General features: G+C 46.3%; 1 protein-coding gene across 1 annotated transcript in view; it reads left to right on the top strand.

Moving 5' to 3' along the window:
• Positions 1 to 3,141: 3,141 nt before the first annotated feature.
• The window catches only part of ADCY2 (adenylate cyclase 2), a 388,875-nt gene continuing 377,111 nt past the window's right edge, over positions 3,142 to 14,905 (top strand). Inside the window, exon 1 of the mRNA XM_045863676.1 lies at positions 3,142 to 3,372. Within this exon, the coding sequence (XP_045719632.1) occupies positions 3,157 to 3,372 (216 nt within the window). The 5' untranslated portion in view covers positions 3,142 to 3,156. The remainder of the gene's footprint in view (positions 3,373 to 14,905) is intronic.

Here is a 14,905-nt window from a genome sequence, read left to right as displayed (position 1 = left end):
ATCTTTGTCTATGATGATAAAATTTAAATTGAATGGAGGAGCTGGGGATGAATGTTGATTTTTACTCATGTTTTGTATTGTGTAGCCCTACTTTTCAAAGCACGTTGGACATTCCTAGAAGGGTCCCAGGAGGGCCCAGTCCTTTCTGTTTAATTTATTATTTAATTTATTATTTTTATTCCCCTCTCTGGACATCTGGCACATGGTAGGCACAAAAATATTGTGTCTTGAATAAATTAGTGAAAAAAATGTATGATAAAAAATGTCAGAAGGGTCAAAGTGCAAAATTCCCTCCATTGCAGTCTCTCTGATTATATTTTACCATTGGATTTAACAAAGTCCCGTAAAAGTCTTATAACTACCCCCTTCACCATATGGAGAATATATACATGGTATAGACACTGGTAGTGAAGAATACCCCACTCCCGGGGCGCCTGGGTGGCTCAGTCGGTTGGGGGACTGCCTTCGGCTCAGGTCATGATCCTGGAGTCCCGGGATCGAGTCCCGCACCGGGCTCCCTGCTCGGCAGAGAGTCTGCTTCTCCCTCTGACCCTGCCCCCTCTCTCAAATAAATAAATAAAATCTTAAAAAAAAAAAAAAAATACCCCACTCCCACACTAGAAAGAAAAAGAAAATAATTAAACATTTACTTTTCTCTCACAGTCTCTCAGTTCTTTTTGCCCATAAATCTAAATGACAGATTATTTACTTTTTCTTCTTTCTTGAGTGGGTGAAGGAAGATGTTTATCAAAACAAGGGGTGAAGAAGCAGCAAGAATTGGAGAGAAGATGAATAATTAGTATGTTGCTTCAACACCGAAGCCTGGAAATTCACAACTCTGCCCAACTCGGAAAGACCTTGGGCACAGAGAGAGGAAAAGAGGATCCCCCCAACAGAAACTGTCTAGCCTGCCCCTGGACCGCGTGTCCTTAGGAGAGATCAGGGTCTGGCCATTTGTAAGTCCAGTTCATCAATGCAGTCATTGCAACTCGCTCTCGGGACCACCACGAACCTAAAATTCCCGGTCCAAAAGAAAGAACCGAGCCCGGTGGGCGGGTTTGGAGTCGCCCCAAAGGCTGAACTTGGCATTACCTGGGTTGCAGTCTACAGTCAGGGTGGTTTTAGAGGGGAGGGCTGACAGGGCAAGCTGCAGGCGATAGACGACTAACCCGACATAAAATCGAGTTTCATTCTCTCCCTGGGGCGGGAGAGTATCAGCCTGTGATGTAAACAGGAGCATTCAGGGGAGATCTTCTCCATCCATCGTCTCCTTCATTTGTTGCCCTCCCCAGGTCTCAGGCAGGAGGGAAGGCCCGGGACCAGGTGAAGCCTGGTGGGCAAGGACCCCAGGCTCAGGAGCCGGCGTTCGGGACACGCCCCTGAGCCCAGCCTCCCTTCTCCGCCCCACCCCCGCCCCCTACCCCCAGCCCAGCCCAGCCCAGCCCTCCCGCCGCCGGGAGAGAGCTGAGCCTTTCGCTGGGCCCCGGGGCAGAGCCCGAATTAACTGCTGCCAAAAACACCCGCCTCCCCCGGAAGGCTCTTGGTCCCCTCGTCCAGCAAGGTCTGGGTACTGCGGTCACGGGTCCCAGCTCGCACGCCCCGGCTGGCGCAGGGGCAGGACAGCCCCGGCGGGCAGCGGGGCAGTTAGGGAAGGTTTCCGAGGTCAGGCGGTGCCAGGTGTGGTCTACTGGAGGGGACCACGAGTGCTTAGGAAGGAGCCCCCGGGTTGTTTGCTGGCGGCGTGAGCGAGGAGGGTCGCCGTGCCTCCGATTCCCTAGGCTTTGAGAGGAGGTGGGATATGCGGGTCTTTGCGCCGGACCACACTAGAATAGAAAGAAACCTCCAGAAGAGTGGGCTCCTTTGGGGCGAGCCGATGAGCTCCTCTATCCTTCAGCGCGAGGGCCAGAGGTCGTGACTCCCAGGCGTGCGGGGAGGGGACACCGTCCTTGCCCGCGTCTGCCCCCACGTGGCTCCAGCGCGGTCTCTGGCGCCTCCCAAGGTGGCTATCCCCCAGGAGGGGACGATCTCCGAGCGGACCCCACCCGTGCCAGCACCCAGCAATCCGGGCGCGTCCTCGCTGCCGTCCCCGCCAGGCCCGTGCGGGCCAGAGGGCGCCCCCTGAACCTCCGATAAACAACACCTTGGCCCACTGGGCACCCCCAAAGTGTGACAAGCTGACCGTACAGGGTGCAAGCGAGGCTGCCTACCCAGGGACGTGGCGGGGTACAGCACTCAGACATCATACCCGCCTCGCGCCTCCATTGCGCATTTGGGGCAGTTCTCCGCTAAGGGGACTCCTCGCGCCCCAGCGCCTCTCCAACCCCCGCTGGGAAGTCCCCTGCCCTCAGTGGGAGCGGGGAGGAGCGTGGGCACCCCACCCTCCCTGCGCTGAGGGCAGGAGGGTGGGAACCCCCTACCAGCTACGGGGGGAGGGGGAGAGAACCCCTCCTTCGCGCTCCCAGTTGGTGAGAAGGAGGAAGTTCCTGCAGTCCTCTGGGTAGGGGGCAGTAAAGGGTGGGAGGTCTCCTCCTGCCGCGCGCTGAGCTAGCGCCGAGGAGGGCGGTAGCACCCCCTCCCGCAGCCCCTGGGAGGCCGGGGCCCCCCTCCCGCTGCGCTCCGAGCTCGTGGAGAGGAGGTTAGGCGCCCCCGCAGCCTCGGAGCGAGGTGGGACCTGTGTGTGTTTCGGGGGGGCCGGCAGCGGGAACCCCAGGCCGTGCTCCGCTAGTGGAGAGGAGGTGGGCCACGCAGAGGCTGAGCGTGGGAGGGCGGAAGGAAGGGACGTCCCGGCTGGGGCGCGGCTGGCGCCCCCCCGGCCCTCCTCCCCTCCCCGGCCGCGGGCCGCCCCCGGCGCGTGGCCCGGCCGTCGGGGGGCGGCGGCGGTGGGCGGAGGCCCGGCTGCGCGCCGCGCCGCGGGGGGAGAGGCGGGCCGAGGGCCCGGTCGCGCCCGCCCCTCCCGCGCGGTGGCGGCAGCGGCGCCGCCGGGAGCTGCCCCTGAGGCCGCCGCCCGGCCCCCACCCGCGCGTCAGCGCGCCCAGCCCGGGGCGCCGAGCTCCGCCCGCGCCGGAGGCCCCTGCGCGCAGCTCCGAGCGCGGCAGCCGGCCGGCCGAGGCGGCGCGGGGGTGGGACGCGGGCGGCGCAGCCCCGCCGGCCGGCCCGATGTGGCGGGAGGCGATGCGGCGCCGCCGCTACCTGCGGGACCGCGCCGCGGCGGCGGCGGCGGCGGGCGGCGGCGACGGGCGGCAGCGGTCCCGGGACTGGCTCTACGAGTCCTACTACCGCATGAGCCAGCAGCACCCGCTCATCGTCTTCCTGCTGCTCATCGTCATGGGCGCCTGCCTCGCCCTGCTCGCCGTCTTCTTCGCGCTCCGGCTGGTGAGTGGCCTCCCCGCGGGATCTGCCCCGTGCCGTCCCGGTCCCGAGACGACAGGGACCCAGCCTGGCGAGCCGCGTCCCGCCGGGCGGCCCCTCGGCCCGCAGCTCCCGGCCTCTCCTGCCCGCCCGCGGCCGGCCCGGCTCGCAAGGGCTGCGGGCGAGAGAAAAGTTTCCCTGGAAGGTTCTGCCCAAAATAAAGTTGCCGGGGTGTCCCCCAGGTGGACGGGCAGGGCGCGTGCCTTGCGCGGCTCTGCGCATCCGCTGGCCGAGCCCGCTGCGCCTTCCTCCCCGCGCCGCTGCCCGCAACATCTGCCCCAGGAGCGGCCGGCGGGCTGCTTCTCAAGGCCACCGTATGGCCCGGAACAGGCGCTTTGGTTTGGATTGCTCCTTAACGCTCCAAAGCCTGCCTTGGGAAAGTGGCTAATGGCGAGGGGAATGAAAAGAAGGATATGGTTGTACATTTTGCCTTGCACTCTGTGTGTGTTTAGCGCCATAGACAGAGACGGGGTGTTGACCTGTTGTGAGTCCTCATGCTCTGAGCCTGTTAAGTAGCAAGCGCTGATGGACGCCCGGTTTCCTGTTTCTAGAGAGGTAGTTAATCGTGTTTACTGTTTTGTGCAGGTTATTAAAGTGGCTTTCATCACTGGGAGCATAATGCAACTCAACAGCTGATGCCAGTTTTGCCAATTTATATTTTTCAAGCAGGAATCCTTGGCTCGCTCCCTTGAGCAGTGAGGGAAAAATCTGTAGATGGCGGTAAACTTCCTGTTACCGATCATTCTGGTTGTGTGGCTCAAACTTTTGCACTGCCTCTGACGATTATGTATGTGCAGACTGTGCCAGGCATCGATTATCCAGGGAGATATTTTTGGTCAGCGGTTGATCTGGGGATGTCTCTACTGAATGATATATTTTTTAGCTCAGACTATAAGCATGCACCTATATTCGTGTCCACCAAGCTAAGAAATGGTTGTTTGGTTATATTTCACCAAGGGTGAAAAATAGCTGTCCTTCGTGTTTGGCGGTTTGTTTCTGATATCCTGAGCCAGATGGTACTCAATTATTATGCATGGGAAAACTTGTTATCATCATAGGGTTCTTTAAAAAGTAAAGTTCTCCCCCCCCCCCCCCAACACTACTAAAGAAGTGCTGTCTTCCGGTGGTGGAATTCGGTGAGAATGAAAAGTAGAATGTGGGAGATAATGATGCCACAGATCGAGAACTGGTTCTTAACAGAGTAACACAAAGTCCTGAGCACCTTTTGATTCTGTATTCTGGGTGTGAGTTCAAGGCAGTCCTCACACCCTTGTAATCAGCCTCGAATGCTCCCTGGAATGCCATCTTGATCTCTCTTCACCACTTTTAAGGCTGGAAGCTGGGTCTCTAAAAAGCGCCTCCTTTTCATTTCTGTACTTGCAGGGGAGAAAACATGTCAGTTCCCCTGGAAATCTGTTCTGCCAGGACATTGCTGCTTGTGATTCTGTTGAATCTGTAATTCAAACCCTTCTGGCTTGTTCTCTTCCAAATGGAAAAGGAGGAGCAGGTGATGGCCTATTTATAGCACCATTAATATATTTAAAGACAAGGGCGAAGTTCACATCTCCAACACACACTACTTTTTTTCTATGGTATAGATCTCTGATTTCTTAAACCGTATTGATGTCGATGTTCTTGAAGAGATCTGAGATTCCGTGTAGTCCAGCTAAGAGCACCCTTCTCTGAGTTGTTTCGAGCTTTGGATTTGTCTTCCTTTATACAATTCCTTTATGTTCCATTTCACGTGGTGCAAATGCTGAGTGGTATCCTTTTAAAAGTTTATCCAGGCATCTTTACTTTTCCTTGAGAAATCAACCTTGCCACACTTTCCTGGCATTCAGCCAAATTGTTTTAAGCACAATTTACCATGACATGGCTGTAGCCCAGGATGATGTCCAGAGGCAACAGAATGGACTATTCTTTGCTATACCTGGTCCACAGACTGACTGCTATGTGAATCTTTTGAGGTGAGGAGCTATGCAGAAATGTTCTAGAATCAGGGAGTATGACTGGGGCTGGTAGAGAGGCTCCCTTCAGGTGGGGACTGGGGCTGCAGGGCCAAGTGGGAGGTGGGAAACCCCTGGAAACAATGGGCATAATTATCTTTGGATACTGGACTTTGGGAAGGACTGGGACAATTCTGAGCTCTGGACAGCTTGTTTCTCTTTTGCTTTTAGTAATATCATAAATAGCAGTTCCACTTTCCAAAAAATTCTCTCTGTTCACACAGTCAAAGATGGAGCATTGAAAGGTGGGATGGTGTTCAGGTAGAGCTGTGTTCACACGAAGTGGGGTGAGTTCATGTCTCAGACTGACCAGGGCTCAGCTACCTTGGGAAGATGGAAATAGTCACTTGGGGCTGGGCCAGGGTTCCACCTTCGAGCGCTTTATAAGAATAGCTGGGCTCTGATGTAATTCAGGAGCTCGGCAGATCTATTTTTGCTGCCTGAAATCTTGGACAGATTTCTTCTTTCCCATGAATCTGCCTGATTTTGGTTTCTATTAGATTTCTATCAGTTCTTGTAGTAGAAAAAGTCTGGCAATCTTCTTAACGCCCATCCATCTCTCCTAGAACATTTGGATCACAAAATGATCTCGGCATCGTCCAAGTACATAGTGATGTTTTGCTGTATGTAATTGCCTTTGTATGAAGTGATTTGATATAGCTGTTCAAAAAGAAAGCAGTAAGTTTTGTCCTGACTTAGAGTCTCCCTAATTGACATTATTCACAAACTGATTTCCCTTATTTCTACTTAGGATCAGTCCATGAATCTGTAGCAGTTGATCTTGAAGTTAAAGTAGTTCTTGAAGTATTTTTATTATACTGTCAAAATAAATTCTGAATTGAAACTTCATCTCACTTAATTATTTTCTACATAAAAAGCTATTAAGTAGGGGTTTTTTTGTTTTTGTTTTTTTAAGCTATTCAATAGCTTTAACTCCATATTTGTTAGGAATTATCTGGACATGAAATAAATAGGACACCTGATAGGATGTCTTGAATTTTAACTTTTTTTTTTTTTTTTAAGATTTTATTTATTTATTTGACAGAGAGAGGGAGAGAGACAGCGATAGAGGGATTAGAAGCAGGGGGAGTGGGAGAGGGAGAAGCAGGCTCCCCGCCAAGCAGGGAGCCTGATGCGGGGCTCGATCCCAGGACTCTGGGATCATGACCTGAGCCGAAGGTAGACGCTTAACGACTGAGCCACCCAGGCACCCCAAATTTTAACATTTTGATTAATAATATGAAAAATATTTTCTCTTGCTTTTCATGGACATTTTAATGATAGTACAGGGCATGATTGGCAAAAAAAACTTGATACCTGGCATCAGAAAACTTGGAACTAATGAGACCAGACTTTAAGTTCTGAGTCTTATGAGGTCACTTCACTTTTCAGGACTGGTTCTCATTACTAAGTACATGGAAACCGTCTATTAGCATTAAATCCTGTCTCATTTATTATGTCCCAAATCAGCATGCTTTTCTCAAAATTGGCCTACCATTGTTAGGAAAGTTGACATAAATTTTTCACTTTGTCAAAATACCAGCCGGCTCCATCCAGATTTGTTTTAGCTAAAATTTATGATTAGAAATAGTTAATATTTCAATCGGAATGGAAAACTTTTGCTCCCATAAATTTTATTTTATTTATTTATTTATTTATTTATTTTTAAAGATTTTATTTATTTATTTGACAGAGAGAGACACAACGAGAGAGGGAACACAAGCAGGGGGAGTGGGAGAGGGAGAAGCAGGCTCCCCACAGAGCAGGGAGCCCGATGTGGGACTTGATCCCAGGACCCTGGGATCATGACCTGAGCCGAAGGCAGTCGCTCAACCGACTGAGCCACCCAGGCGCCCGCTCCCATAAATTTTAAATAGTCAGATATTGCAATAAAATAGATTTTTTGTTTGAGTTTGATATTGAAATCCATATAAGCATATGTACTTTGATTAAATATGTAACATGCATGATTTTGACTAAGAGTATGATCTCCTTTCTTGCTTTTACATGATTTGGTGAGGGAGTCTTTCAAACAATAACCATAAGTGCTTGTCATTCCAAATCAGTTTTCCAGCATTGGGTATTTTTTTCTAGGGGCAGATATATCAGTGTTTCTTTTAGCTATACATGGAAAAAGAATTTTAATCCTTCCAAACCCAGTCATTTTACAGGGAAATTGGCTTTATTATTCCAGACAATATTTCAGTGACCCCAGTGGGTAGAAAGATATCAATAGGGAGAAACTCAATCCTTCACCCTTTTCTTGGCGGGTGAAGGCTGGAGAAGGCAGCTAAATATGTCTGGCATCTCCTCCAAGGAGCGGGAAATTCTGTGCATACTTCTCTAGTCTCATAATTCTGGGGGTACATGGGAAGTAGTGCATGTTAATAGGAATTGGAGTAGAGGTAGCTAAAAATACACCTTCCTGTAGATTTCTGTGCATACATGGCAGGTGTTTGTAATTGCAACCAGTAATTCACAAGTCATTTTAGTTAAAATTTAACTGTGGTATAAACAAAAGAGAAAGAAAAAACTGTAATTTTCTGCAAGAAAAGGTGGTTGCCATTTAGAGGGTTAACAAGGCTTTGGAAGCATCCTTGGGATATTAAAATGCATAATGAAATATCTGCACAGTACCTACTCTTCTCCCTTTAAAAAAGGCAGAGAGGGTAATGGTTAAGAGCGTCTCTCTCCATTGATCCTTTGGCTTTGTCCCTTTCCATCTCTGTGATCTTCGGCAAATTGTTGAACTCTCTGTGCCTCAGTTTCCTTGTTTGTAAAATAGAATGGTACCTGCCTTCTTAGGCCATGGTCCAGATTAGTCCGTGTGAAGCAGTTAGAGTTATGCCTGGCACGGAACATACCCCCAGGAGCTACTGTGTCTTTTGTTGTTGCATTTTTATTGTTGCTATGAAGGAATATGTCACACAGTGTTAAAGCTGAGACGGAACTCATTCTAGATGAGGACACTGAGACCCAGAGAGGTGAGCTCATTTCTTCAGGGTCTCCCAGGTGCATTGCTGGGGCTGGATGCAGGGTGCTTGGCTTTTCCTTGGGAGCTTTCTTGGAGACCGATGCAGATCTAGAATTCCTAGCTCCAGTCCTGGCACAGTAGCAGTTTCCCTGTTGAGATTTCAGCCTGATGTGAATGTCCTCAACCGTCATTCTGTGTGATGGAGTTATACTTCACTGCTTTTCTCTTTTAATGTTTAAACAAATCTTGGTGGAGATGCATCCTGACGATGAGCTCAGTGAGGTGGGCGTCATTTATTTTCATTAGCTGAATATTCCCAGTGTCTTTCCCATTAAGCAAAAGATACATCTGTGGCTGTGCTTTTGTTGTCTGAGAAGTCATGGGCATAAATACTGTGGCATGTAAAATCATTCCGATTGATTGATGTGTGAAATTTCCAGATTCTTACCGATACTTTTAAATCATTCTATTTAAGAGGTAATAATACTATTAGCACCGCTATGTTATCACTCTGGTAAAGGTGTTTGTTGGCGATATTAATCACTTTGATATGTTTGATCAGTAATGGCTAGTGGTGGAGTCTACACTGGGTGTCTGTGACTAATCTGCTTCTCCACTAGTCCTTTCTATGACGTGATACTGACATTGGGCACCGTTCATTGACTTCACTCATTCTCCTTCACTGCTATTTACTGAGTGCCTCCTGGGACCAGCTCTGGGATTGGTGCCCCCCCCCCCCCCCGGTGGCACTCCAGCAGAAAGTGGCTCATCTCTGATGCACTGATGTCATCCTTCAACTCCTACTCCCCTCCCTAGGATGACCTATAAGCCTGGACCCCAGGGGCTGAGAGCACCCGCATCTGGCCCCCTCCAGCTCCGCAGTGCCCCTGAGTGGCTGCCCTCCCCTGGAAGCCTCTTCCTCTCTAAACTGCTTATTCAGCTTCTCTGTCTTGAGCTTCAACAGTCTGTCCTTCGCTGCATGTTCCCATCCGTGTGGGTTTCTGCCCCTGATGCCTGCAAAGCGCTTGAGCTCTATATCATTTCGCCACTGCTTCACTGTCTGAGGTCCAGGATAGTTTTGTGAGCTTGCCTTGTCTCCTCAACTAATGGTTGGTTCTTTCTGGGCAGAAGCCGAGAGTTCCCCATACTTAGCAGGACACTAGCCCTAGCGGAGGCGCCTCGTGAGCGAATGTAAAATTTATGGTATAGGTCTGGTTTCCTTTGTGGCTGGTGTTTCCATTGCGTAGCCTACCAGTTCACAGTGCAGAACTTTGCTGATAGACCTGGATCGGGGTTTGCTTTGGCACTTAGCGTGTGTTCTGGCAAATTCATTTATCTGCCATAGGCTCAGATGCTTTTTCTGTGAAATAGCACAAGTAGCCCAACCAGGCTCGGGGAGCTCCGTGGGGCGTTAAGAAGGTTTGATCATATGAACATTTAGCGCAGTGCCTGGTGCATATTGCACCCAAAACAAACGTAGGTCACTGTTACTAGTATCTTTGTACCACAGAGGGTTTTCCTTGTCAGGGTCTCCTATAGATGTATTTCTGGCTGAAAACCACATGAGTACTAAGACTTTTAAATCTGGGTATGAAAGAGCAGGGGATGTGTTTCTGTTTATCTGATAAATGTTGTGCATAAACTTCGAGTTACTAAACACAGATGGAAAAGCATAGATTAATTGTCACATTTTGACATAAGTTTTTTTATTCTCTAGCACTAAAATTCATGCCACATTGACATATCGCCCTCCATATTTCTCAATTTTGTTAGCTTTCGATAATGGTATATAAAATTACCAAGAGTAATTAGATATTTACGATGTGATTTCTTGGTTTTAAACCAGAAAATTGACACACCCCCTAGAAAATTCTGGTTTGCAACCACCAGGTGCATTTAGGAGGAGAGAAAAGGATTGTTGGGCTAGCTCAGGTGTTTCCTACTTTGACCAAATTGAGGCGTGCCCAATGTTGCTTCTCTGCCCTCTTTGTATAAGGATACAATTAAAAAAAAAAAAAATCACAGGGAAGGGAAAAAGGAGAAGTTCTAAAGAAAACTTCATGAGTCCAGCCGTTGCTGGCCATGTTGTAAATAATTTTTTTTTGTTCCTTACTTTTCCCTGGGCTCACGATTCTGACCCCAGAAGCCATACTCAGGTGAGAGAGTGACGGAAGCAGTAATGGGAACTCATCATTGTGAGTCACTGCCAACTAGTTTTCTGACTTTGCTCAGGTTTCTAGAACAAAGGTGCCAAGATATAATAAGAATATGGACCTGGGTCGAGGCTCTTAGGGATACATAGGGCCCTTTGTATCTTAGAATCGAACCAAATCACTTTTAAGAAACTTGGTGCTAGAAATGGGAATTGTCAATTATTAACACAATTAAAATACATTGGATGAATAATTTATTGTATTTGAAACATACAGACATAAAGTACAATCGCTTGTTTTTGGAACACTGAAATTCCTGAGATTTCTCAAGATGGTTATTGCCAGAGAGAATCCTATGAATAAATCAAGTCTCTCTGGTCACCACTTACAGGAGGTTCCTGGTGGAGAAGATTGTGGGTCGGTACTTTTGGAACGGGGCCTTGACTGCAAGGTCTTGAAATTAGAGCTTCTATCCATTCCACTAATGTCCTTTACTGCCCCTCAGATGTGATGATGTTAGGACATTACAGCTACAAGCCAGAGCTCAAAGGCTCTGGCTCTTATTTCTACGTTCCCACCCCCAAGACCGAATTATTGTGTGTGTGTTTTAAATGTCTGTATTACTATTTTTTAAAGCTATATAAAAAATAAAGGGCAAAGTAAGATTTCAAGCTACTAGTGATCTGCAGACATTATAAAGGAAACAACATTGTAGACTAGTTCACTACTAGGATCAGTAACGATGTTAAACATTCAGAGAATAAAGGAATCAGGTGAATACAAATGAAAGAGGTAAGAATCTCAGACATATGGTGGATCAAATGTCTAATCCTGTCCTGTCATCGGCTTGCAGTTAAGTCACACATGTAAGAGCCACGTTCTTCAGAATTGGACTTTAGGTACACAGAATGGGATTTTTCATTTCACTAATTTGATTCTTTGATTTTTAAGCAAAATTTTCATCAGTCTCTATCTGGCTTATTTATTATATTAAAATAAACACCCCTGAACCCAGTCCAAACTGGAATATGTCCAGTAACATATTTTAGTCTGTATGTCGCTCCTATCCTCTTCCCTTGCCTGCCTTCAGAAGTAACCTTCATACTGCACTTTTTCTGTCGCTTTTCTTTTTGTTCATTTTATCATATACATACATGTGTATATATATAGAAAGATATATATGTTACTGTATGTGTATATAGATACAGATATATATTACTGTATGTATATGGTGTGAGGTAGTGATGGGGATCATTGGCATTTTTCTCCTTAAGGTGAATGAATATTAATCACTTTAACTATTTCTTTCCCCACATCTGTCATATGTCAAAATTCCGTATATGAGTGATTTGTTATGTGTTCTCTGTTCTGTTGCATTGGTTAAGTTTGTTTTGTTTTATTTGTTTTTATACCTGAGTCCTGCATGTACACACACACACACACACAAGCTCTATAATTACTGAAGCTTTATAATCAGTATTTAGATTAAGCAAGGCAAATAACATTCAACTCCTTTAAATGTTTCTTGGTTACTCTTGACCTTTTTTTCTTCTCTATAAACTTTAGTTATCTTATGTCAACCTCCATGTGAAAAACTCAACTAGGATTTTGTTGGTGTCATATTGAATCTATTGATCCATTGATTAGAATTGATATTTTATGATAACCTAATTTTTCTATCCATGAACAACAGAGCATCTCCCTATTCATCTGTGTGCTTTAGTGAAGTGTAAAGTTTATATATGTTATTCTATAACTTGCTATCTTATCCTTTCTTTAACCAATAAGTGAAATACAGATTCAGGTTTCCTATGTAGATAATCATATCACCTGAAATAATGAGAGTTTTATTTTCTCTTTCCTAGTACAAAGGCCTTACGTTTCTATTTCTTATATTATTGCACTGGCTAGGAACTCTAATATTATATCGACAGAATTGGTGATTGTGGGTGCCCTTGCCTTTTTCCTAATTTTCCTAAACTTTCATAGTTTATTTAGGATAATAATGGTTTTGTAGATAACCTTTGAGATTTCCTTTTGTTACACTTTACACAAAAAGTTTAAATGTGATTGGGTGCTGAATTTTACTAAATTGAAGTGATCATATATGCTCTTTAAGTTGTTTTTTAATCTTTCAATGTAATGAGTGATAATTATAGATTTTCTAATATTTAACAATTTTTATGTTCAAGGCAAACTGCATTTTCATGACATCTCTTATAAAATGTTGGATGTGATGTGCTAGCATTTTGATTAAGGGTTTTGCAAATAACATTTTTTTGTTAAGTGAGTTTGGAATATTCCTTTGAACTATCTTTTTTTTTTAAAAGTTTTGCTAGACTTATAAAATAAATCAGGAAGCATGTCTTCTTTTTCAGTTTTCTTTAAGAGTTTAAGAGTTTTTGGTACGTCGGGAAGAGTTGATAGAATTGGCCTGGAGAACACCTGGGCTTGTTGCTTTCTTTGTAAGGAGATTTAAAAACTTCCATTTCAGTAGGGTTGATACTAAAAGGATTGTTCAGTATTTCTAACTTTATTTCTTGAGTCAGTTTCAATAAGATAGTTCTAGGAATTTTTGCTTTTCATCCAAATTGTCAAATTTAATGGTTTGCATTGATAATACTGTTCTCATTTACATATATTTTGTCTTTAGTTTTTATTTATAACATTATTGCTTTCTTTTTTACCTTTCTTAATCTCATCAGATGTCTGTTCTGTTTTAACCTTTCCAAGAACCGTCCTTTGTCCTTGTCAGTCCTCCGAGTAAGGACAACACAAGCAATGCTGTCTCCAGACAGGCACGTCCAGGGCCCCTGACCCCAGGGCTGAGAACTGATTCTTCATTAGACCCAGACCCTTGCCCTGGAAATTGTCCACTTGTCTGCTGTTTTCTGCGACCTCTGAAGCTCCCCGTGTTGATCACGGTCTTGAACCCATCTGGGCTGATTGTTGGGGAACCTTCCCCACTTGGGGACTCAACAGTTGTCTCTGCCCATTGCCTGTCAAGAGACAGAGAAACCAGAATTCCCTTGAAATCTAGAACAGCCATAGCGCAGGCTGGTATTTCTTTTGGAAACACACATCTCTCAAGTTGTATTCAACTTCTTATCTGTTTAATTTCAGGCATCTCCATCCAGGTGTCTGTCAGTGGTCATCGTCATTCTTTTCAAGACATACTTGCTAGATTTGCTGTGTTCCTCTGCCTTCTCACCCCATTTCTCTCTCTCCCTCTCCCCCCTTCACTCTCTCTCAGCAGGTGCCTGCCTGGAGCCTGTTTGAGTCCTCTGGTCCTCTTTTCCCTTCCAGTTGAAGGGATTTCCTGGGAACATTCAGGGAAGGGGATTCTGGAAAGTAGCTTTAATCACTTTGACTACAGAATAATCCAGCATAGTCTACTGCTTGTTTACTGGGTATCATGTATACTACTGTTAACTCTGTTTTACTTCTAGATAAAGAAGATAGCACAATCATGCTTCTACCTAATATAATGCAGCTCTTCTTCATACAACTGAAAATACGCCAACCATCTCCCTAAAAGAGGATGTGAAGGGCCATTTTATCCACTTTAGTGATGTTCATTTCTCATCTGTCTAAGGAACAGTGTACTTTAAAAATCCTTTATCTTCCATACTTGAGTTTAAAAGCTATTCATAGGGCGCCTGGGTGGCTCAGTTGGTTAAGTGACTGCCTTCGGCTCAGGTCATAATCCTGGAGTCCCGGGATCGAGTCCCGCATCGGGCTCCCTGCTCGGCAGGGGGTCTGCTTCTCCCTCTGACCCTCCCCCCTCTCATGTACTCGCTCTCTCTCATTCTCTCTCTCGCAAATAAAAAAAACAAAACAAAAAAAAACTTAAAAGCTATTCATATACTCTTCATATATCTCATATTATATCAGAGGGAAAAAAGAAAGATAATTACTTAATATGCACATACACACACAAAGAAATACATTCATACGAGCCCAAGGAAGAGATGTAGCTCCTGCCATTCTCAGTTCTGTAGCTGATCACAGGGACAGAGCTGGTATTCTAACGTCCCCCTACTGCCCGTTCCGTATTCCTTGTGCCTGGTGCAAGTATCTTATCTGGTCATATTTCCTTGGCAGGTGGGGTGACATAAACAGTTGCTTCACCTGGTACTTTGCAAATAGACCGTATTTGTTGTTTCCGTGAACTTTTATCCCGGGATATGGGAGCCAAAGAGACACCCTACAATCAGCGTTTTGTCATTCTCTCCCCTTCCCTGCCTGCATCGTGTGTGAACAACCCAATTTTTCTTGATAGTGTCCATCAGTCACCCCAACCGTACTAAAAGCTCTTTTCTACCCATTGGTTCGGTGACATTAGCCGCCCAGAGTAGCCAGAG

This window comes from Mirounga angustirostris, unplaced genomic scaffold (assembly GCF_029215605.1).
Source record: "Mirounga angustirostris isolate CCGP_5_RB_7025 unplaced genomic scaffold, mMirAng1.0.hap1 SCAF_7, whole genome shotgun sequence".
In the NCBI taxonomy this organism is placed as follows: domain Eukaryota; kingdom Metazoa; phylum Chordata; class Mammalia; order Carnivora; family Phocidae; genus Mirounga; species Mirounga angustirostris.
The sequence above is the reverse complement of the archived record's forward strand: the minus strand, read 5'-3'. Positions and strand labels throughout refer to the sequence as shown.